The sequence below is a fragment of the Stenella coeruleoalba genome, assembly GCF_951394435.1.
Source record: "Stenella coeruleoalba genome assembly, chromosome: 21".
In the NCBI taxonomy this organism is placed as follows: Eukaryota; Metazoa; Chordata; class Mammalia; order Artiodactyla; family Delphinidae; genus Stenella; species Stenella coeruleoalba.
In genome coordinates this window covers 35,672,433-35,691,520 of record NC_137167.1, presented here as the reverse complement: position 1 = coordinate 35,691,520, position 19,088 = coordinate 35,672,433, and the positions used below count along the sequence as shown (strand labels likewise).

The following is a 19,088-nucleotide window of genomic DNA, read 5'->3' as shown; positions in this document are numbered from 1 at the left end:
GGTGTGGGATGATTCTTTACATGGTCCATACCTGCATCTGGGTCCATGTGTCCATAGGTGGCTTTCTACTTTTAATGTGGGATACTCAGGGATCACCTAATATCTCAAAGTCTAAATCAGAGGATAGGACATCAATCTAAGAAATAATCATACCACCTCGAAGGGAAAAAAGTGACCCCTGCAAGTTAGCAGGAGCTGTGCTTCGTGTTACTAGAGCAACGACCTACCTTGTCTGGTGAACTCATCTGCTTCTCTGTGAACCAGATCCTTTACTCTGTTTCCATAAAGCAGCCGCGAGGAATCGTGATCAAAAGCTTTCAGGGTTTCACTGGAACTGTAAGACTTCTGTGTGGGAACCCTGCACTCCGCGCTGTCTGCTGAGGAATTGGTATAGCGCCGTTCCTTCTCCCGTCTGTTCTTGGTCAGGGAGCAGTAAGGCCTACGTTCCTTCACATCCATACTTCATTCCTTCCGGGCGCGCATCAGTCCCGGCGAAGTGTGCTCAGGGCTCCATTCTCACTGGCCTGTCTGTGAAGATAAAAGGTTTGCATGATGTCAGCGTCACATTCGCCTACAAACTGGCTGTCTCCTCAATCTGGAGAATGGTGGAAAGTAAGGGTATTATTGCTTATTGAGCAAACTTGCTTCCCACAAGAAATGAAAATTCGTGAAATCAGTGTAAAATGTCCGGTATTATCAGAAAGTGAGGCACACGTTCTGGTAATGAGAGCTATGGGTGCTTGTTTAAGCTACTAGATCTGATTTTTCACATTAATACAAAAAAAAAGGAAGGTCAGCCACAAATTTTGATACAGGAGCTAGCTAAAAGTTGGTCTTGACGTTTTCTAAATTTTCCACAATGGAAAAGTTTTCTCTTGCTGCATTTTCTCCATTCAAAAAAAATACCTTTCTTTTTCTTACAAAAACGTATACTACTTTTATTTCTTTTATTTCTTTATTTATTTATTAAAGATTAGGAGCAAATTGGGAGCTTCACAGAAGTAAAACTTTGTCGAGTGTGTTGAACATTTGATTATTTTTCACAAAGACGTTTCCTTCAGAAGGCACAATTATCATGTGTTAATGACCTAAATGTCTCGACAGGTGGAAAAAAGCGGATCCTTCGCTTCTACTCCTCTCCTTCAAAAGCACTGTGCTTTCTAGAAAATGAATTTAATCAGCACTATCTTGATTTTTAAGGCAATGCAAGTAGCTAAATTGATGGGATAGTTTCCTGCAAGGGCCGGTAGCGAGAACGAGTTAGAAGGAGCAGGGCGAATTGTGTTTCTCTGCCTAGCAACTCTCTTTTTCCTGAATTTGCTAAAAGGACAGGGGTCAGGGTGGGTAGAAAAGGCTCTGCTGCTGAAGATACAGGGCCCAGAAGAGGGAGGGCCGTATCCACATTCTACACCGTGGTCCAGGGCTCATCCACATTCTACGTGGTCCTCCTTTCAATTCTTTCTCCTTTTGTCTTTCCTTTCAGTCTGAAGGTCCCTTAAGGCCTTGTCTTCAGCATTCAGTGTCTCCCCCGCCCCACTCCTTTCCTAAGCTCACTTTTTATGTGAGTGTTTCCATAACCAACTTGAAACAAATGATTCCTGGTGGGCCCAGGTCTTCTCCTGGGTTCCACGTCCTTAGGGCTGGGACTTGTATTTAACTATTTTCTCCTGAGAGTCCTTCTCCGGAAGAGTCTCTCTGCCCCTCTCTTCATCCTTGGCCATCATGAAACACATCACACTGCTCTCTCTAATGTGCTTCCAACTCGGAGTCTCTTCGCTGACTCTGATTTGCCCACGTCAACTCAGGTTACATCTACGCTGTCAACAAGTCTTGATTCTATTCTATCTGAGCAAAATTATGACTCCGAATACCTTTCACTTTCTAACTTCTGCCTTCCTTCCAGCGATAAGGAGAGTGGGGAAACTCTGAGCTGGACTGACCCCAGAATACCAGAACCTAGGCTTGGAAAAGTTGGGTGCTCCTCCAGCCGCCTCTTCAACCAAACTGAATCCTACCCGTCCCATATTGAGGGTATCCCACATGGGGCTCCATGTGTCTCTGCTACTGAACTGAGCTGCACTGTGAAAGCAGCTGCTAATAGCTTAGCTTGGTTGTTGACACGTATCTTGACTTCCCTACCTTTTTCTACTTTTTGATGACTCCTATTTTATAAACTAACATTTTTCACTGACCCCCTCTGATTCATTACTCCATTTTTCTCTTTACAAGTTCTCCCAATAGCTTTTAATAGAAATTGGATTCCCCTTAACGTAGCTTTCCTTTCTGTTTAAGACAATAAATAATTTCAAGGTGCGGTGACAGGGGCTATATTTGTACAACGGGATTAAAACAACAACACACGGATTTACTCTTGTTATTCCAACAAACAAGTCACTTTAGATAAATATTTATTGAATGACTAACATGCTGAGAACACACCACTGAATCAAACACTGTCCCTGCCCTCAGGGAACATATGCTCAGTGAGGGAAACAGGCACATTCCTTCTACTGGAGTGAATAAATATGCCCAAGTTAAAGGAAAATCTTGTTTCCAAAATAGCCTTGATCTCTTTGGAGGAAAGGTTTATATAGACTCTCATAACTAAATAATCCTCAAAAACCTTTTCATTGACCAGAAAAATATTGTCATTCAAGCATTTTTAGTAATAGAGTTTTGGGATTTGAAATCATTATAAAGGTTCCGTTTCTTGCCCTAAGTTGACATCTTTCAAAAAATAAGTGTTGCTATATATACAAATATGTAGGCATTTTTATACTTTAAAAATGGACTGACTGGGACTTCCCTGGTGGTGCAGTGGTGAAGACTCCGTGCTCCTAATGCAGGGGGCCCGGGTTTGATCCCTGGTCAGGGAACTAGATCCCACACGTCACAGTGAAGATCCCGTGTGCCTCAACTAAGACCTGGAGCTGCCAAATAAATATGTTTTAAAAAATGAACTAATGCCAGGAAAAATTGTTTTATTTTTTCTTCTCTGCTGCAGTTTTGTTTCAATTAGTTAGGCCAGGCATTGGTAAACTCTAGTCCCCTGACCCAATCTGACCCATGACCTGCTTTAGTAAATACAGTTTTACTGGAACGAGGCACATGTATTTGTTTACGTATTCTCCTTGGCTGTGTTCACGCTGCAAAAACAGAGTTGAGCGGTCGCTACAGAGACTGTAGTGAATTGAACTGTGGCTCCCAGAAAGATATGTTGAAGTCTTAACCCCTGGTATCTGTGAAGGTGACCTTATCTGGAAATATGGTCTTTGTAGTTGTAATCGAGTTAGGATGAGGTCATAGTAAGTTCGGGTGGGCTTCAAATCCAATGACTGGTCTCTTTATGAGATAGAAGACGGGGATTTGGATACAGAGACGTACAGACAAACAAGAAAATGGGTCATGAGACGTTGAAGGCAGAGCTGGAGGAATGCAGCTACGAGACAAGGGTGCCCGGTGTAGCCAGCAGGCACCAGAAGCCGGCAGAGACGCGGGGAACAGATGCCTCCCTAGGGCCTCGGAGGCAGCACGGCCCTGCCAGCACCTCACTGCCATACTTCTTGCCTCCAGAACTGAAAGGATACATTTCTGTTGATTCAGGCCATCAAATTTGTGTTTTTTTTTTACTGCAGCCCTAGGAAACTAATACAGAGATCTGATGGCCCCACAAAGCCTAAACGATTTGCTGTCTGGCCCTTTACAGAAAAAAAAAAAATTGCCCATGTCTAAGTCAGACCACACATATTTCCATTCTGTCTTTTTCTTTGTCCCTTTGGACCTTTGAATGTAAAAAGTATTTTCTTTACTATATAGTCCATGATACAGTTTTTCAGTCTTGCAAACCAGGTAAGTCAATAAGTTCTTTAAAGTAATAATATGCACATACGTCATCAGAGCAAAGATGCATCCTTGCAATAATGTTACCAATGTTTAAAAATCAATTCCAGTTAAATGTTAATAAATTAGGAATCAGAAGATAATTTTATGTATTCTTGAGCTTTATACAACATCTCTAGCACAAAATATCTGACTTTTCTTTATTTGTGGAGCAATTCTAAAGTGCCACGAAAAATCAAGATAGAGTATTCAAATACACCGTCAAAGAAAAAGACATTTTGGGCTTAGAGCTTCCAAACAATAAAAAATCTTTTGCATCTGTATTTCCGGTTTTGCACATGGTTCAAAGTCTTCAAGGATTTAATTTACACTGTAACGTTTGCAACTACTGATATGCTTCTGATGGAAGTCAGTGAGTTCAATGTGACTTCAAAAGGCAGTTTTCTTGGATTAATATCCCATGGAATCGACGGTGTTTATTAGAATATTCCAACCTTTTGTCTATATCTATAATTTCTTCTGTTTACATTTACTATTAATCTTGTGATTTACATAGTTTTAAGAATCACATCCATAAAGGATATCGGGAAAATTTGTTGTGTGAGGCCAGTGTGATAATTATCTATTTGATATTAAAATTATGATATTAATTAACATACTGGGAGTTTGGGGTTAGTAGATGCAAACCATTACATTTAGAATGGGTAAACCACAAGCTCTTACTGTAGAGCACAGGGAACTATATCCAACCTCCTGGGATAAACCATAATGGAAAAGAATATAAAAAAAGAATGTATATAGGTGGATAACTGAGTCACTTTGCTGTACAGCAGAAATTAGCACAATATTGTAAATCAACTGTACTTCGATAAAAAAAGTGTAAAAAAAATTTCTTTTTAATTAAAAAAAAAAAAAGGCAGTTTTCTGCATTATCTCCTGCACTCAAAGCTGAAGACGAGAAGGTTAAAAAAATACAGCTGCTTGGGCTTCCCTGGTGGCACAGTGGTTGAGAGTCCACCTGCCGATGCAGGCGACGAGGGTTCGAACCCCGGTCCGGGAAGGTCCCACGTGCCGCGGAGCGGCTGGGCCCGTGAGCCATGGCCGCTGAGCCTGCGCGTCCGGAGCCTGTGCTCCGCAACGGGAGAGGCCACAGCAGTGAGAGGCCTGCGTACCGTGGTGTTAAATTGTTGAAGCACTTTGATGGTGATTGCATAGTCCTACCAGAGGAAGAGGGTCACTGGCAGCATATCTAGCATAAAGCAGTTAACGAACAGGACCCTCGCTGCGTCAGGGGGCGGGGCCTTTGAAAAGGAAAGGAAACTAGTAGAGAGAAAGGGGACCGAAGACTTTCAGTTGAACTGCCTACAGCAAGTATATGACAACATCAAACTGATGTGGTTAATTTTCATTAGCTCCTTGAAAAACCACTCAGTTACTGCCCACAGCACCGCTCTGGAAAACACACCTGGTCTTAGAGCAAATTCCATTATTTGGCTATTGGTTTTTCCTCAATATCTTGCAAAGTGTTTGTCTGAATGAATGCGCAGGCAGTCCTGACTTAGGGACACTAGGGATCGTATCCTCTATTTCAGATACTGTATATTATTTCAACATGCTTTGAAACTTGGCCACAGAACTTAACGACATTATCACATTGTTTCATAACCTGTTCTTAACTCCAAAGAAACAGTTTAAAATTGTACCTTTAGGAAGTAATCTGATTTTTATTGGACTTTGTATATTTTTAAAACCCTTGATGCCAATGATTACAATCTCTCAGGCCCATGACAAACATCCCTAAAATCATCTGTACTTCTAAAATTCTGTGAGCTTATGTGTCAAGCTAGCAACGGAAATAAAAACAAATGGCCAAACCCAAAGGATTAAGTAAGCTTTTCATCAAATTCACTCATGTTTCCGTTGTTATTTATTTTCTGTAAGGATTACAAATTCCTGAATGTTACCTTGAATACCTTCTGCATAGACTGTCTCCTCACTTTATAATGGTTTGGAAAAGCTCACCCAAAAGAGTAAGCAGATTTCAGAGAAACACTAATTTACCTCGGCATAGTTTAGATTAAAGATCTAAATTAAGCTATTTGTACACAATACCAAGACAATTTTGCCTTTTGTTACTCACAATTCGTATTCTCCCTAATAAGTTAGTATTTATGATTTATTACCAGTTATGTTAATCCAACAGTAAATACAACTTTGCACACCACAAGCACTTCAAAATGTTTCCTTCACTGAATAGTTACATTACTGTCAACTGAACACAAGATGAAATCAATTGCTATTGTTCATTTCAGGGGTAATTTTGTTTCCTGAGACAAATTTGTAAATCAAAGAATTGAAATAATTAAGAACAAAAATAAAATCATGTTATGGTGATTATTTTAATAATGCTAAATTCAAGCATAACTAAAATTGGAGCTTACAGTTTCAAATAGAAGAATGCAAGCGAATCATCACACAAAATTAAAACACAAACAAAACCGTGTAAAGAAACATAGGGAAAGGAGAGTGTACCATGACTAACAAAACTGATGCTTGTTGAGAAGATGCAGGTACAGAGAAAAATAAATATAGTGAATAATTTGTGATTGAGAAGATTAAAAACAAGGAAGGTTGCTTTCTTTAAACAAGAGAGGAAATAAAGAGAACATTCGACAGCAATAATAAATAAGAAGTCAACTTCTGCTTCCAGCCAAGATGGCGTAATGGGAAGTGGATTTACCCACCTCTCTAAAATAGCAACGACAATAAAATAGACAAAATACATGAAACGAAGTTTTCAAGTTATTGACATGAAGAAATGAAGGACAGTGAACCTTGAGAAAGGGAAACAAACAAGCTGAGCCCTTGAGTACCCTTGCTCACTGCCTTGAAAGAATTTCCAGGCTGTAGCACAGCAAGGAGGAACCCAGGAAGAGCTCAGCCAACCTCTAAGCTAGAGACAGAGCTCACAGGCTGGTAGAACAGCTGGTAAGAATTTGCAGGACAAAGTGCTGGAGGAAAGAGAGCTGCATGGGGAAAGAACTCTGCAGGTCTGCAGAGGCTCCTTCTTGAGAATTCAGTGGTGCACTGACCAGCACATGTGTGTGAGGGGACTGCTGGAGGCCAGAGAAAGAATGACTGGAAAGGATTATAGCAGAGTTTCTCAACCTTGGCATTACTGATACATTAGATGGAAAATTTTCTTTCTGTTGGGGGATATCCTATAGTAGGATGTCTAGCAGCATTCCTAGCCTCAACCTACTGGATACCAGTAGCACGCCTAGTCATGGTAATAATAAGATATGCTCAGACGCTACCAAATGTCTTGCCTGGGTAAAACTGTCCCTGTAAAGGACTGCTGAATTACAGGGAACAGTTTTCAAAGCTCAAACTGGGCCAAGAATAGTGTGTAGTTTTTCCAGCCAGACTAGAAAAACCTCATAATTTATTAGGCAATGTATTCACAAAGGCCTTGCCTCAATTGTGGGGAATAATTAGAACTATAGGCTAAACATCATTCTGGTCTCAATAAAAAATCTTAAAAGCAAGACGAGAAAGGATCAAAGTGTTTCCAAGTAGCTTACCTGTCCCATAACAAAGCTTAGAAATGTTATAGGAATAGAAAAATAACCAGCACTCAACAAAGTGAAATTCACAATGTCTGTCATCTGATCAAAGAGTACCTGGCATGCAAAGAAGCAGGAAAATAATGAGGAGAAAAATCAAGCAATTGAAACTGACCCAGAACTGACACAGGTGCTAGAATGAATAGACAAGGACATGAAAACACTTACTAATAACTGCATTCCATATGTTCAAAAAATTAAATGGAGACATGAAAGACATTAAAAAAGAAAAAGAACCAAATCAAACTTGTAGAGATGGAAGTACCATGTCTGAGATGGAAAATACACTGGATGAGATAGATGGCAGATTAGACATCGCAGAAGAAAAGATTAATGAACTTAAAGATACAGTAATAGAAACTATATGAAATGAGGCACAGAGAAAGAAAAAAATAATAAATGAATACTTCGTCAGTGAGATGTGGGACTACTTCAAAAGGCCAAGATAGCTGTAACTGGAATCTCTGAAGGAGAAGACAGAGAGGAGAGAACAGAAAAAATGCTGATGAAATAACAACCGAAACATAATCAAATTTGAGAAATGCTACAAAACCCTACAGATCCCAGAAACTCAACAAACCCCAAGCACAAGAAATATAAAGAAAAGTATACCAAGGCATTTAATTGTGATTAAAATTGCTCAAAATCAGGGACTTCCCTGGTTGTCCAGTGGTTAAGAATCCGCCTGCCAATGCAGGGGAGATGGGTTCGAGCCCTGGTCTGGGAAGATCCCACATGCTGCAGAGCAACTAAGTCTGCGTGCCACAACTACTAAGCCTGCGCTCTAGAGCCCGTGAGCCACAACTACTGAGCCCACACGCCACAACTACTGAAGCCTGCACACCTAGAGCCCATGCTCCGCAGCAAGAGAAGCCACTGCAGCGAGAAGGCCGCACATTGCAACGAAGAGTAGCCCCCGCTCGCCGCAACTAGAGAAAACCCGCGTGCATCAACGAAGGCCCAGTGCAGCCAAAAGTAAATAAATAAATAATAAAAAAATAACTTAGTTATAAAAAAAAATTGCTCAAAATCAATAATAAAGAATAAGTCTGAAAGCAGACACAGGAAAAAGGCACATTAAACACAGAGTTTCTTGTTGTAAATAATGAAAGCAAGTAGACAGTAGAGAGACACCTTTGAAGTACTGAAAGAAAAAAAATCTGTCACCATAGAATCCTGTAAGTAATGAAAATATCTCTTAAAAAGGAAGGAGGAATAACTACCTTTTTCAGACATACAGAAGTTAATCACCAGTCGACTCTCGTTACAAGAAATGCAATGGGAGTCCTCTAGGCAGAAAAAAAAAAAATGACATCAGATGGAAATACAGATCTACAAGAGGAATAAATAGCCTTTGGAAGTGGTAGCTGTTTGGTTAAATACACAAGCTATTCTCTTATTAAATCTCTTTTAAAAACAGATGACTGTTTAAACAAAATGATATCATAACAATGTATTGTGGATTTGATAACATATGTGTAAGTAAAATTTAGTGCAACACTAGCACAAAGGAAGGAGTGGGGAAACGGAAGTGTACTACCGCGAGTGTTTTATACTATATGTGAAGTAGCATAGTACTGCCTCAAGGTAGTCTGCTATACTAACGATGTCTACTTTAAAGCCTACCCTAGTGCACCCACTAAAATAAAACTGAGGGTTACAGCCAGTAAGTTAAAAGAAATAACGGAATCGTACGAAATGGAAGCATAAAACATCAACAAAGCCAAAGAAAGTAGAAGAGGAACAAGGAACATACGGGCAAATAGAAAGCAAACAGCAAGATGACAGACTTAAACTTAACTAAGCCAATGATCACATGAGATGTAAATGGTCTGAATACTCCACAGAATGCAGAGGTTTTCAGATTGGATTAAAAAATAAAAATAAGAAACAAGACCCAATTATATGCTGCTTCCAAGAAACATGCTTAAATACAAAGACACAAATAAGTTAAAAGTAAATGGATGGAAAAGAGAAACCTAACCATATCAATAATTGCATTAAATATAAACAGAAATGGTCACAACAATTAAAAGGCTGAGATAGACTGAATGAAAGAGTAAGACGAGACCAGCTGGAGGAACACCCAGCAGCCACTCAAAAGAATGCAACGGATCTACACGCATTGACATGGAATTGTGCACAAGGCAGAGTGATCATTAAGTTTTTTGTTCATTCATCATACATGTCAGGCATGGTAAGAGGTTCTGGGAATGGAGAGGTGAACAAGACATAGTCTCTACTCTTTCATTCTGAAAGGGGAGCTGGAGTTTAAATAATGAGTCACACAAATAAATGCACAACTAAAAATGTAACAAATGCTGCAAGAAATTGCAAGTTGCCAAAACAGAGAATAGAAGGTGGGGTCTGATTGAGACCGAGAGCCAAAAACAAAGACTGATCTTAAATGACATTTAGGCTGAGAGCCGTTGGGTAAATAGGGTTTAACCTGGCCACAAGTATGTGTCACAGAAAAGAGGCTGACAGTCGAGCAGACCAGGCTGAAAGAACGTGTTCAACCAGCACATGGAGACAGGGAGGGGCTTGATGGACAAATGCCAGCAGGGCTGGAGCAGCGCGAGAGAGGGGAGAGGCATGAGATGAGTCCAGAGGGAGCCTGAGGCCCAGAGGCAGAGCTTCACAGGACAGGATGGGCAGTTTCACCCATATGCCACCGTTAATGGGGGACCATGGAGAGCTTTAAATGGCACGTTTGACATGATCCATCAGGTTTCCAGTTTGGAGAGATCCCTCTGGCTGAAGTGTAGAGAACAGGGAAGATGGAGGTCTGGGGAGGAAACGGGAAAACTTGTTGGCAGATTTTTGCGGAAGTCCAGGCAAGAGAATGAGAGCTTGGACTAGGGGACCTGAAATGGCAGTGGGCATTTAGGGAGGTGGGTGGGTGGGAGAGATAGACTTGGCATCAGAAAGACCTGTGATGGGCTGAAATGAGGGTGAGGAAGAGGAAAGAGTTGGGGGTGACGAACAGGCTGCTGGCTGGAGCAGACGGGAAAAGGGGGATGTCTACTGAGACAGAGGGGACAGGAGGCCGCCCCTCAAAACTATTTAGTGCACACTCCCAATTCTCGCTTTTCTTTCATTTAAAACATATTATTAGGCAGTAATCTTTGTTCTTTGTGGAAACTAGAAAATACAGTTAAGAGCAAAACAAATCCTTAAAATTATTGCTCACATAACATTTTAGTGTTCACCTTTTCAGGCCCTTTGTATGCATGTGTGTGTGAATGTATGTATGTCATATATAATTTATAATTTAATGTAAATGATCGTGTAACCTATTTCTACTTGACATATTACAAACAGTTTATGGGAGTAAAGATATATTTATGCCTTTATAAATAATAAATAGGAAGCTTATTGTTTTAAAACTGAAAATTATTCTTCAGGCTATATCATAGATAGCAAAAACTCAGAAAATGAAACAAAATAGGAGAAATATACTAAAATAGCTACTGAGTAAGTGTGAATACTGGAAAATTTTTAATTGCAAAATATATAGAACAGTGCCTGAGGCTGTAAGAAAAGTGGTTTGAGTCTGATCAAATCATTAAAAATTCTTTCAAAATTATTTATATGTAGAAGGAAACAGAAACTGGAAATGATCAAAAAAGAAAAAAAATATGGATAACGAGGTTAATTCACCCAGTAATGTAAAGTGGGAATATATTCTATGATGTAAAAACAAATAAAGCAATTCACGTGCAAAATTGGAAATTAAAAGTGATTCTATTTTCCCTAATAAAAACAATGGACGATAGTAATGTAGTAGTAAAATATATTAACACAGCTACGTGGGCTACCGCCGCAAAGGAGGGAAAAACTGCCAGGAAAGTCATAATCTCCATACTTCGAATAATTTGGGAAAAGGTCCTCTAGAATCCAGAGCGGCTGAACCAAATGCAGCTCTCTTACCTTCCAGACCTTTAGGGTAAAGTTGTAAGTAATCTCTCTCAATTTGCCTGCCTGCCTGGATCAACACATATATCCATCACATGTAGTTAAGCATTTTCATGTTGGTTTAAGCCAGAACTCTGAATCTGGAGGCCACCACTTTATTCACCAGTGCTTCAAAATGAGCCAGGCCTTTGAAAAAATTGCCAGTAATGCCATCGGGTTCAGAGGGAAAATCAAAGAAACGGTTACGTGTCATGAGACTGTGTCATCCAAATGGCCTCAAATATACTCTAGGTAAAGAGCAACCAAATAGACAACTGTGATAGCACTCGGTGTATTGTTCTGATTCAACTGGGTCGCGGACTGTCACGCCACCTTCAAACGTACGTGTTCACCCCAGTGGACACGCCAGTCACACTCAAATACACAATCGTCACAATAACCTCCACTTAGTAAGCAGTTTTACATTGTAGGTTGCACACTGCTTTACGACTTCTAACAACAGCTCGTCAACTTTCTGATATTTGCCAGTTTTACAGGTGAGGAAATATGAGAAATTCATAAAAAAATTTCAAGTCAGACACCCAGGGAGCGGCCAGGCTGGGACTCACACTCCCACACACTGTTCTTCCATTTACGTCTCTGAACCGTTGCCAAACTCTAAGGCCTGTGGAGCATCGACTCCAAACTCAAACCTTTAGCCATAATGCGAGAAAAGTAAGCAAGTCTTTTGGAAACAACTAAAAACAACTACAGCTTCTTTATCTTAAAACTGACCTATGGGTATTACTGACCTGGTGACAGCTGGGGACCTGCAGGCCACTGGAGGAGCTTCTTAAGTGAAGAGCTATAGGATTATGTCCCTAAGTGCTGGGCATATTCCTCTCGTGAAGAGTGGACATAAAAACTCCTTGATGAATTATTAATTTCAATCTTGATTATTTATTGAGTGCTTAAAATACACCAGGTGCTTTACATATATGACCTCACTTAATCCTCACAGCAACCTTGCGTAGTAAGAATTATAAATTCCACTTTCACATGAGAGAACTAAAGCCCAGAGAGATGAATTGATTCCTCCAAGGACACAGAGTCAGGAAGTAGCCAAGTGGAATTGGAACACATTTCGGTTAATTACAAGTCTGTCCTCTTAATACTAGCCTCTCCTTCCAAATCTTAGAACAAAGAGGGAGTTTAAGCCATAAACAAACAAACAAACAAAACAACCAAAAACCAAGGAAAACAGTTTTTCAAAAGGTGAGGGAGAGGGAGAAATGACAGCAAAGAGTTTGACAAACTGTGCCAGGATGTCAACAGATCTAGTACAAAGTCAAGGAAGGCTGTCATACTGAAAATACCACAATAATTAAGTTATTATTATTTAATTTATTCAACTGAGGAGTAAGAAAGGTGGAAAATTCAAGATCCAGTTAAAAAGATCAAAAATATTGGGAATATTGTCAAGCTTCTTCTTTGAGGAAAAGACAATTTAGGAGGAAATAACTGATACCTCACTGTGATGTTCTGTGTTTCAGAGGAGGACCCCGTCACAATTCCCTTTGCTTGTCTCCCATCCCATGTAGTTTAGTTACTAGAGGAGAAAGGCTCCCCTACATCACGGCCATTGTGGTCAGAGGTGGGGGTTTTGTATGCCCCGTATTTCCCTGAATAAATGCTCCTCTCCCACGTCGGTTTCTAAAGGGTTCGGGTGAAAGAGACCCCGATCGTGGAGTCAAGGAACTGCCCGCACAGAATCCAGTGACTGGGTCAGGAATGGACATGTGACCTAACTCAGGCCAGAAAGGTCAGCTCCAGGACACATGACAAAACCACTGGGAATGTGCTTACTCAACACCAGACAATGTAGAGCTGCTAATATGGGAAGACGAAGACATGGCGCTTGTTTGCATTCCTGCCGCCGCGTGGAGAGAGCCTTCCTGCCACCGAAGTCTACGCAGAAGAAAAGAGGCCTCAGAGAGAGAGCCAACAAGTTCTTACCCGGATTTTTCAAATTAAAAAAAAATCTATACTGGGCTTCCCTGGTGGCGCAGTGGTTGAGAGTCTGCCTGCCGATGCAGGGGACACGGGTTCGTGGCCCGGTCCGGGAAGATCCCAGATGCCGCGGAGCGGCTGGGCCCGTGAGCCATGGCCGCTGAGCCTGCACGTCCGGAGTCTGTGCTCTGCAACGGGAGAGGCCACAGCGGTAAGAGGCCCGCGTACCAGAAAAAAAAAAAAAAAAAAAAAAAAAAACCTATACTAATACAACTGGGTTGGAATACAGGGTGGGTTTTGATCAGACAGATGATGCCAAAAGTCTAGCTCCACTATTTACAATTCATGTGACTTATGACCTCGGACAAGTTATTTAAACTCCCTGAGATTTGCTTTCCTACCTTTTATTCTTTAAAATGCATATGACAATGTCTTTCTTATGGAGGTATTATGAAGATTAAATGAGATACAGTTTTAAAAGCATTTAGCCCAGTGATTGGCATACAACATAATGTCTACTTGATAAGAACCATTTATTATAATTAAATTCAAAAGCACTGTTCCATGTCCAAGAATAACTTCTAGCATCATTAGGCTTAGGAAGCTGAGAAAGGGAAAAGCGTATGAAAGCTCAGTTCTATGAGGTGGAGAGCAAGAGATTATACATCTGTAGCAAAACGTTTTGCTAAACTGTTTGAATGGAACTTGGGGTTTGGATTTTTACGAGCTTATTCAGAAATACTGTGTTATCAAAATGAGGAAAAAAAAAAGTTCCCACACCAATAATTTCAAAATGATTGCATCTCTACTGACATCCAAATATTTACATCTCGGTAGTAAAAAGCAAAGTCAGCAAACAACAGGAAGGACTTCCAGGAGAAGCAATGAAGCTGATTGAGAGTCTCCAGACTGAAAGAACTACATGAGCTTCACTTTAGTAACACCTAGGTGGAGACCTGATAAGTGCCCACATGTATGTGGAGAATAAAGATAACTGCAGTTACTCATGCCTCTCTAACCCACAGGCAAAACTACTATAATAAACGTGTCCTCTGTCTACTGCCCACCAGATAGTTTTCATCTCAGTCTGAAAAGCACCAAACCAGCCAAATGGCCCCTTCTTCACAGACCCCCGGAGAGCAAGAAACGCTGGTTCAGCGCTGTAGGTGAGGGTCTCGCTCAACACAGCATCTCCCTGCAGAGATGCGGACAGAGAGATTCCCAAACCCCACTTTTCCTTGAAGCGGTGAAGCTTAGGGGGACAGAGCAATTCCAGAGTTGCTTCAGGGTTTCAAAATGCCTTTGGTTCAGTCCTAGTGTTTGATTTGCCCAAAGACCCACGGAAACCCTCTTAGCTGGCGGTAGACTCAGTCTCTGTGGGTGTGGGGAAGAGGACCGACGTCGTCAGCACCAGTCTGGCAAGCAACCTGTGCACTTCATCAGGAGGATTCCATTCTCCTTCGTCTTCCTCTTCTTGGGTGTCCGTTGTTTGCTTTTTAGTGAATTTTAACACAACTCTATCAGGATAGTTAAAGACGCTTGCCTTGGTGTAGGCTCACATCGAAACAGACCGTTTTGAAATCTCAAGTTCAATCACACGCCTTAAAGTGCATATATATAATATACTCAAATATTACGACTTTGTATAAACGCAGCCAAATAGTCAAGTAAAAATGGGAAAAGTATATCCAATTAGTCAACTGTTCCAGATCTCCTGGATGTTTTCTGTCATACAGACAAATATGTGCGTAATTTATCATACTCATAAAAAATTGTGTGAGTCGGGGACATACGGCCTGACCCAGGCCTGCCTTGTTGGGGGCACGTGCTGAGGGGTGGAGGTGTGGGCCGCCATCCAGCCCAGCGCCCCGCTGACGGGCTGCGTCTGCTTCCGGGGGACCCCTTTCAATGATTAGCATAAAGGCTCGGGACGAAGCAGCCTAAGCAAAAAAATATTTTTTTTCTCCTGTTACTAGTGGTAGGTAGAAGCCGAGGCACGGGGTGAAAATGGACCTACGCAGATGAGATTGTTGCTTTCTCAGACGTCTGCTGAAGTAGGAGTCTTTCAAGGCTCTTCCTGACCAGGAAAGGGCAGCGCAAGCAGGAGTACACGGAGAGAGAAATCCCGTTTCCTCGGCTTCCCACTGACTGCCTGCCAAGGTGAGAAGCTGGACTTTTGCCACTGTATTTCATACCTTGATGATGTATTCTAGACAACTGTGAAAAACCACACTTTCAAGGTAAGCTAGTAAATTGTGACTACTCAATAAATATTAAACCACCACAGCAACTTGGAGTAAGTCCATTTGCTCTGTGCTTCTTGAAAGAAAGGCGTGACTAAAATGCAAGTCACTGTTGAGAAAATATGATCTAATTTTGGCTACAGTGGCTTTGCTTTAAAATAACTGAGCTTGCTATTCATCTCATTATAAAATAGTTACGATATCAGTTAATATTTATAGTTCTAATCCATATCCCGGGAGGAGTTTAAAATTAATTTGGATGGAGAATTAAGGAAAGGACTCTAATTTAAGGAAACACCTTCCTCGGGTGAGTCTGCCTGTCCATCACCTTCCCAACTGGGCATTGGCGTTTCTGTCCTAGTGCAGGGGCAGCATTTCTGCAACCAGGAGGTGTATTATTTTAACACTCATTTAATTTGTGGTCCCTCTACTTCTAACTACCAGTAGGGGGGCCAGTTAGCACTGATAACATCAATTATTTTGCATAATGGACACCTGTCACCTATGACCCGGACTCAGCCTACTAACCGGATTTCACGTGGGTAAACGAGCAGTAATGACTACTAGTTATCATTAGTCTAGATTTGCATTCCTCCCCCACCCCCACCTTTTCCCACTTCACAATCACCAGTCCCCTCTGAGCATACGAAATGGTGAGACCACCTAGAAAAAAAGAAATCATGAACATAAAGATTTCCATGATTATTTTTGGAAAATAGACACGTTTCATTGGACTGTTTCTACAGTCTATAGTAGTAAACATGTAACGTGGCATATATTTTAATTGCTGTGATGTAAATGAGACTTTGGGGTCATGTTACAGAGTGTTAACTGAAAGACCCAGCTAGGACTTCAGCACGCCTGCAGGCCTTTTAAATTGTATGGGAAATGGCAGCATTCAATTGAGCAGTTTCGACACTGAGCTCCCCTAAGGCTGATTACAGTTTGGCAACATGATGCCATTTCAACTAATGTACGTAAGGCTTTTTTCTTCTCATACTTTATCTACAGAACTTTTCCAGTGTGTACAACTCAAACACCGTGAAACGCGAGGCAGATGAAGAGCTACGTGATTGAGGCCATTTACCATTGTGCTATTGGCAAAAGTTCTCAGGTACGAAGGACCTCACTCACATGGGGTTCGGAAAACCATGAGAATCGAAATATTGGTCCAATAATAATAAATAGAAATGCATCCAGATAACTCAGTGCAAGAGAGATTCAAGTGGTAAATATCTAGAAGATTAACGCAGGACACCAGGCTGCTTAGAAAATGTATTACAATTGCTAAGCATTTTCATATATGCTCTGATCGTTAAGTGGGCTCTGAAAACCTGGTTCCTCAAGAATAAGCCACTGAAAAGAGAAAATGTATCTCAAATGTCACACAAGGCAGCACACTAGGGGACCCTGCTTCCTCTTCCTGGGGACATGAAGTACAGGTCTAGGTAACTTCTCGCTGCCGCAAGGAAGACGATGGGCCAGATTCCCCACTGCCTGACTAGACTGAGTCTGATTCTTCTTCTTAGGCTGTATCTGAGCAGGACAATGCAGAATCCTTCACGGAGAAGTGTCCAAAGCTGTTACTGGTTTTGCATTAGATCCCCCAAATGGCTGGGTCATCCCCCCTTCAGTTGGATCTGTAGAGCCTGGGGAGTAAATAGCAATGTTACAAGAATACCTTCCCAACTACTATTACCGAACTGCAGAACACCTTGGATAACAACCACTTCCTTTAAAGCCCCACAACAAAAGGCATGAAATAGTCTCTGGGACCTAAACACCACTCACCACACTGGCACTGGGTGTTTCATACCAGGCCATACCCACCATGACTCGGTGTGGACATTTAATACTCTGTTGGGGATTATCCCTCCAGCTCAGGCCAAGGGAGAAAAGGCAGAAAAGGGCAGCTTTGGCGGAAGCAAAGGAATGTAACTGGGGAGCGGAACCAGGGCACAAGTCTGAAGTACCTAGCTAAGAAATTGTAGTAAAAGAGGATAAACTATGGCTACAATGTCCATAAGCAGAATCCCAGCAAAATATGCATTTTGAATAATACTCTTCCACATTCCTGTCGATGGCTCACTGAAAAAACATTTTAGCCTGATCACACCTAACTTTCTAGTTCAGCAAATACCCCACAACACTATTCATGGCATCCTGTGAAATATTAGCTGTCTTGGTGGCACGTCGAAAGGAATAAAAGACTCAAAATAGCACTGGAAAGTCACCCGCAATCATATGCAGTTATTTCCACAGTAAGTCAGCGCCTCACAGTCTCAGTGAAGGAATCAAGCATTCTTGGTTAATCGCACTGTTCACTCGCTGGCCCTTCGGGACTTGTTCTTTGCTAATAACCTGTTGCTTTTTGCGTAGAGCTGTTTATTGCCCTGACCACATCCTCTTCTATACTTTCAGGGCAGAATGCTCACATTTCAGTAAAAACGTAGTAATTTCTGGAGCCGGCCTGACAATGTGATACTCAGCGCTGGTCAAGCGTGCCGTTCTCACAAACCAGTGCAGCCCAGCTTTCCAGCTTTCCGGATCTGGGTGCCAGATCCAGTCCACCTGTGTCTTCTTGGTGCACCGCCCCCCCCCCCCCCCCGCAAAATATCTTGACAAGCTGATCTCCAGGTGTTGGCACCCCTTATTCAGCAGCAGCACACGAACAGGCCAAGGGAGAGCGGTTGAAAACCGCAGGACAATAAAAGATCTGTACAATAAACAAGTCCTCTGGTTTGTGTCCATGCAAACCAGCTTTGAGCTATGTCATTCCTGTTGCAGATTGAACTACTTTGGTTACAACCGTTGAGAAGGGGAAGGGCACGGGTTGTCAGTGAAGTTTGGACCGTCATTTTCTACTACTCCACATGTTTCTCAACTTCAAAATTCACAGTCATCCCTAAGTGTGCATTGACAGAAGAGCGGATAAAGAAGATGTGGTACATATATACAATGGAGTATTACTCAGCCCTAAAAAAGAACAAAATAAGGCCTTCTGCAGCAACATCAATGGACCTAGAGATTATCATACTAAGTGAAGTAAGTCAGATAGAGAAAGACAAATATCATATATCACTTATGTGTGGAATCTAAAATATGATACCAATGAACTTATTAACAAAACAGAAACAGATTCACAGAGTTAGAAAACAAACTTACGGTTACAAAGGGGAAAGGTGGCGAGGGGGATAAATTGGGAGGTTGGGATTAACATGTACACACTACTATACATAAAAGAGATAATCAACAAGGACCTACTGTATAGCACAGGGAACTGTCCTCAATATTATGTAATAGCCTAAATGGGAAAATAATTTGAAAAAGGATAGATATAGGTATATGTTTAACTGAATCACTTTGCTGTGTAGTTGAAACTAACACAACATATGTGAATCAACTATATTCCAATATAAAATAAAAATTAAAAAAAAGAAAGAAGACAGTGCCGTCTTCTCGGGGCAAATGT

The 19,088-nt window shown here is 41.3% G+C and overlaps 1 protein-coding gene across 16 annotated transcripts in view; it reads right to left on the bottom strand.

Annotated features, from left to right (window-relative positions):
- Positions 1 to 19,088, bottom strand: part of TENM3 (teneurin transmembrane protein 3) — a 697,856-nt gene that overhangs the window by 431,919 nt on the left and 246,849 nt on the right. For 14 of the 16 annotated variants that reach the window (XM_079909550.1, XM_079909554.1, XM_079909551.1 and 11 more), the window contains one exon: positions 228 to 528. In XM_079909550.1, the coding sequence (XP_079765676.1) occupies positions 228 to 459 (232 nt within the window). In that variant the 5' untranslated portion in view covers positions 460 to 528. Of the gene's footprint in view, positions 1 to 227; positions 529 to 16,703; positions 17,482 to 19,088 lie in introns of those variants that run through there. The other 2 variants (XM_079909552.1, XM_079909543.1) reach the window with 2 other exon arrangements.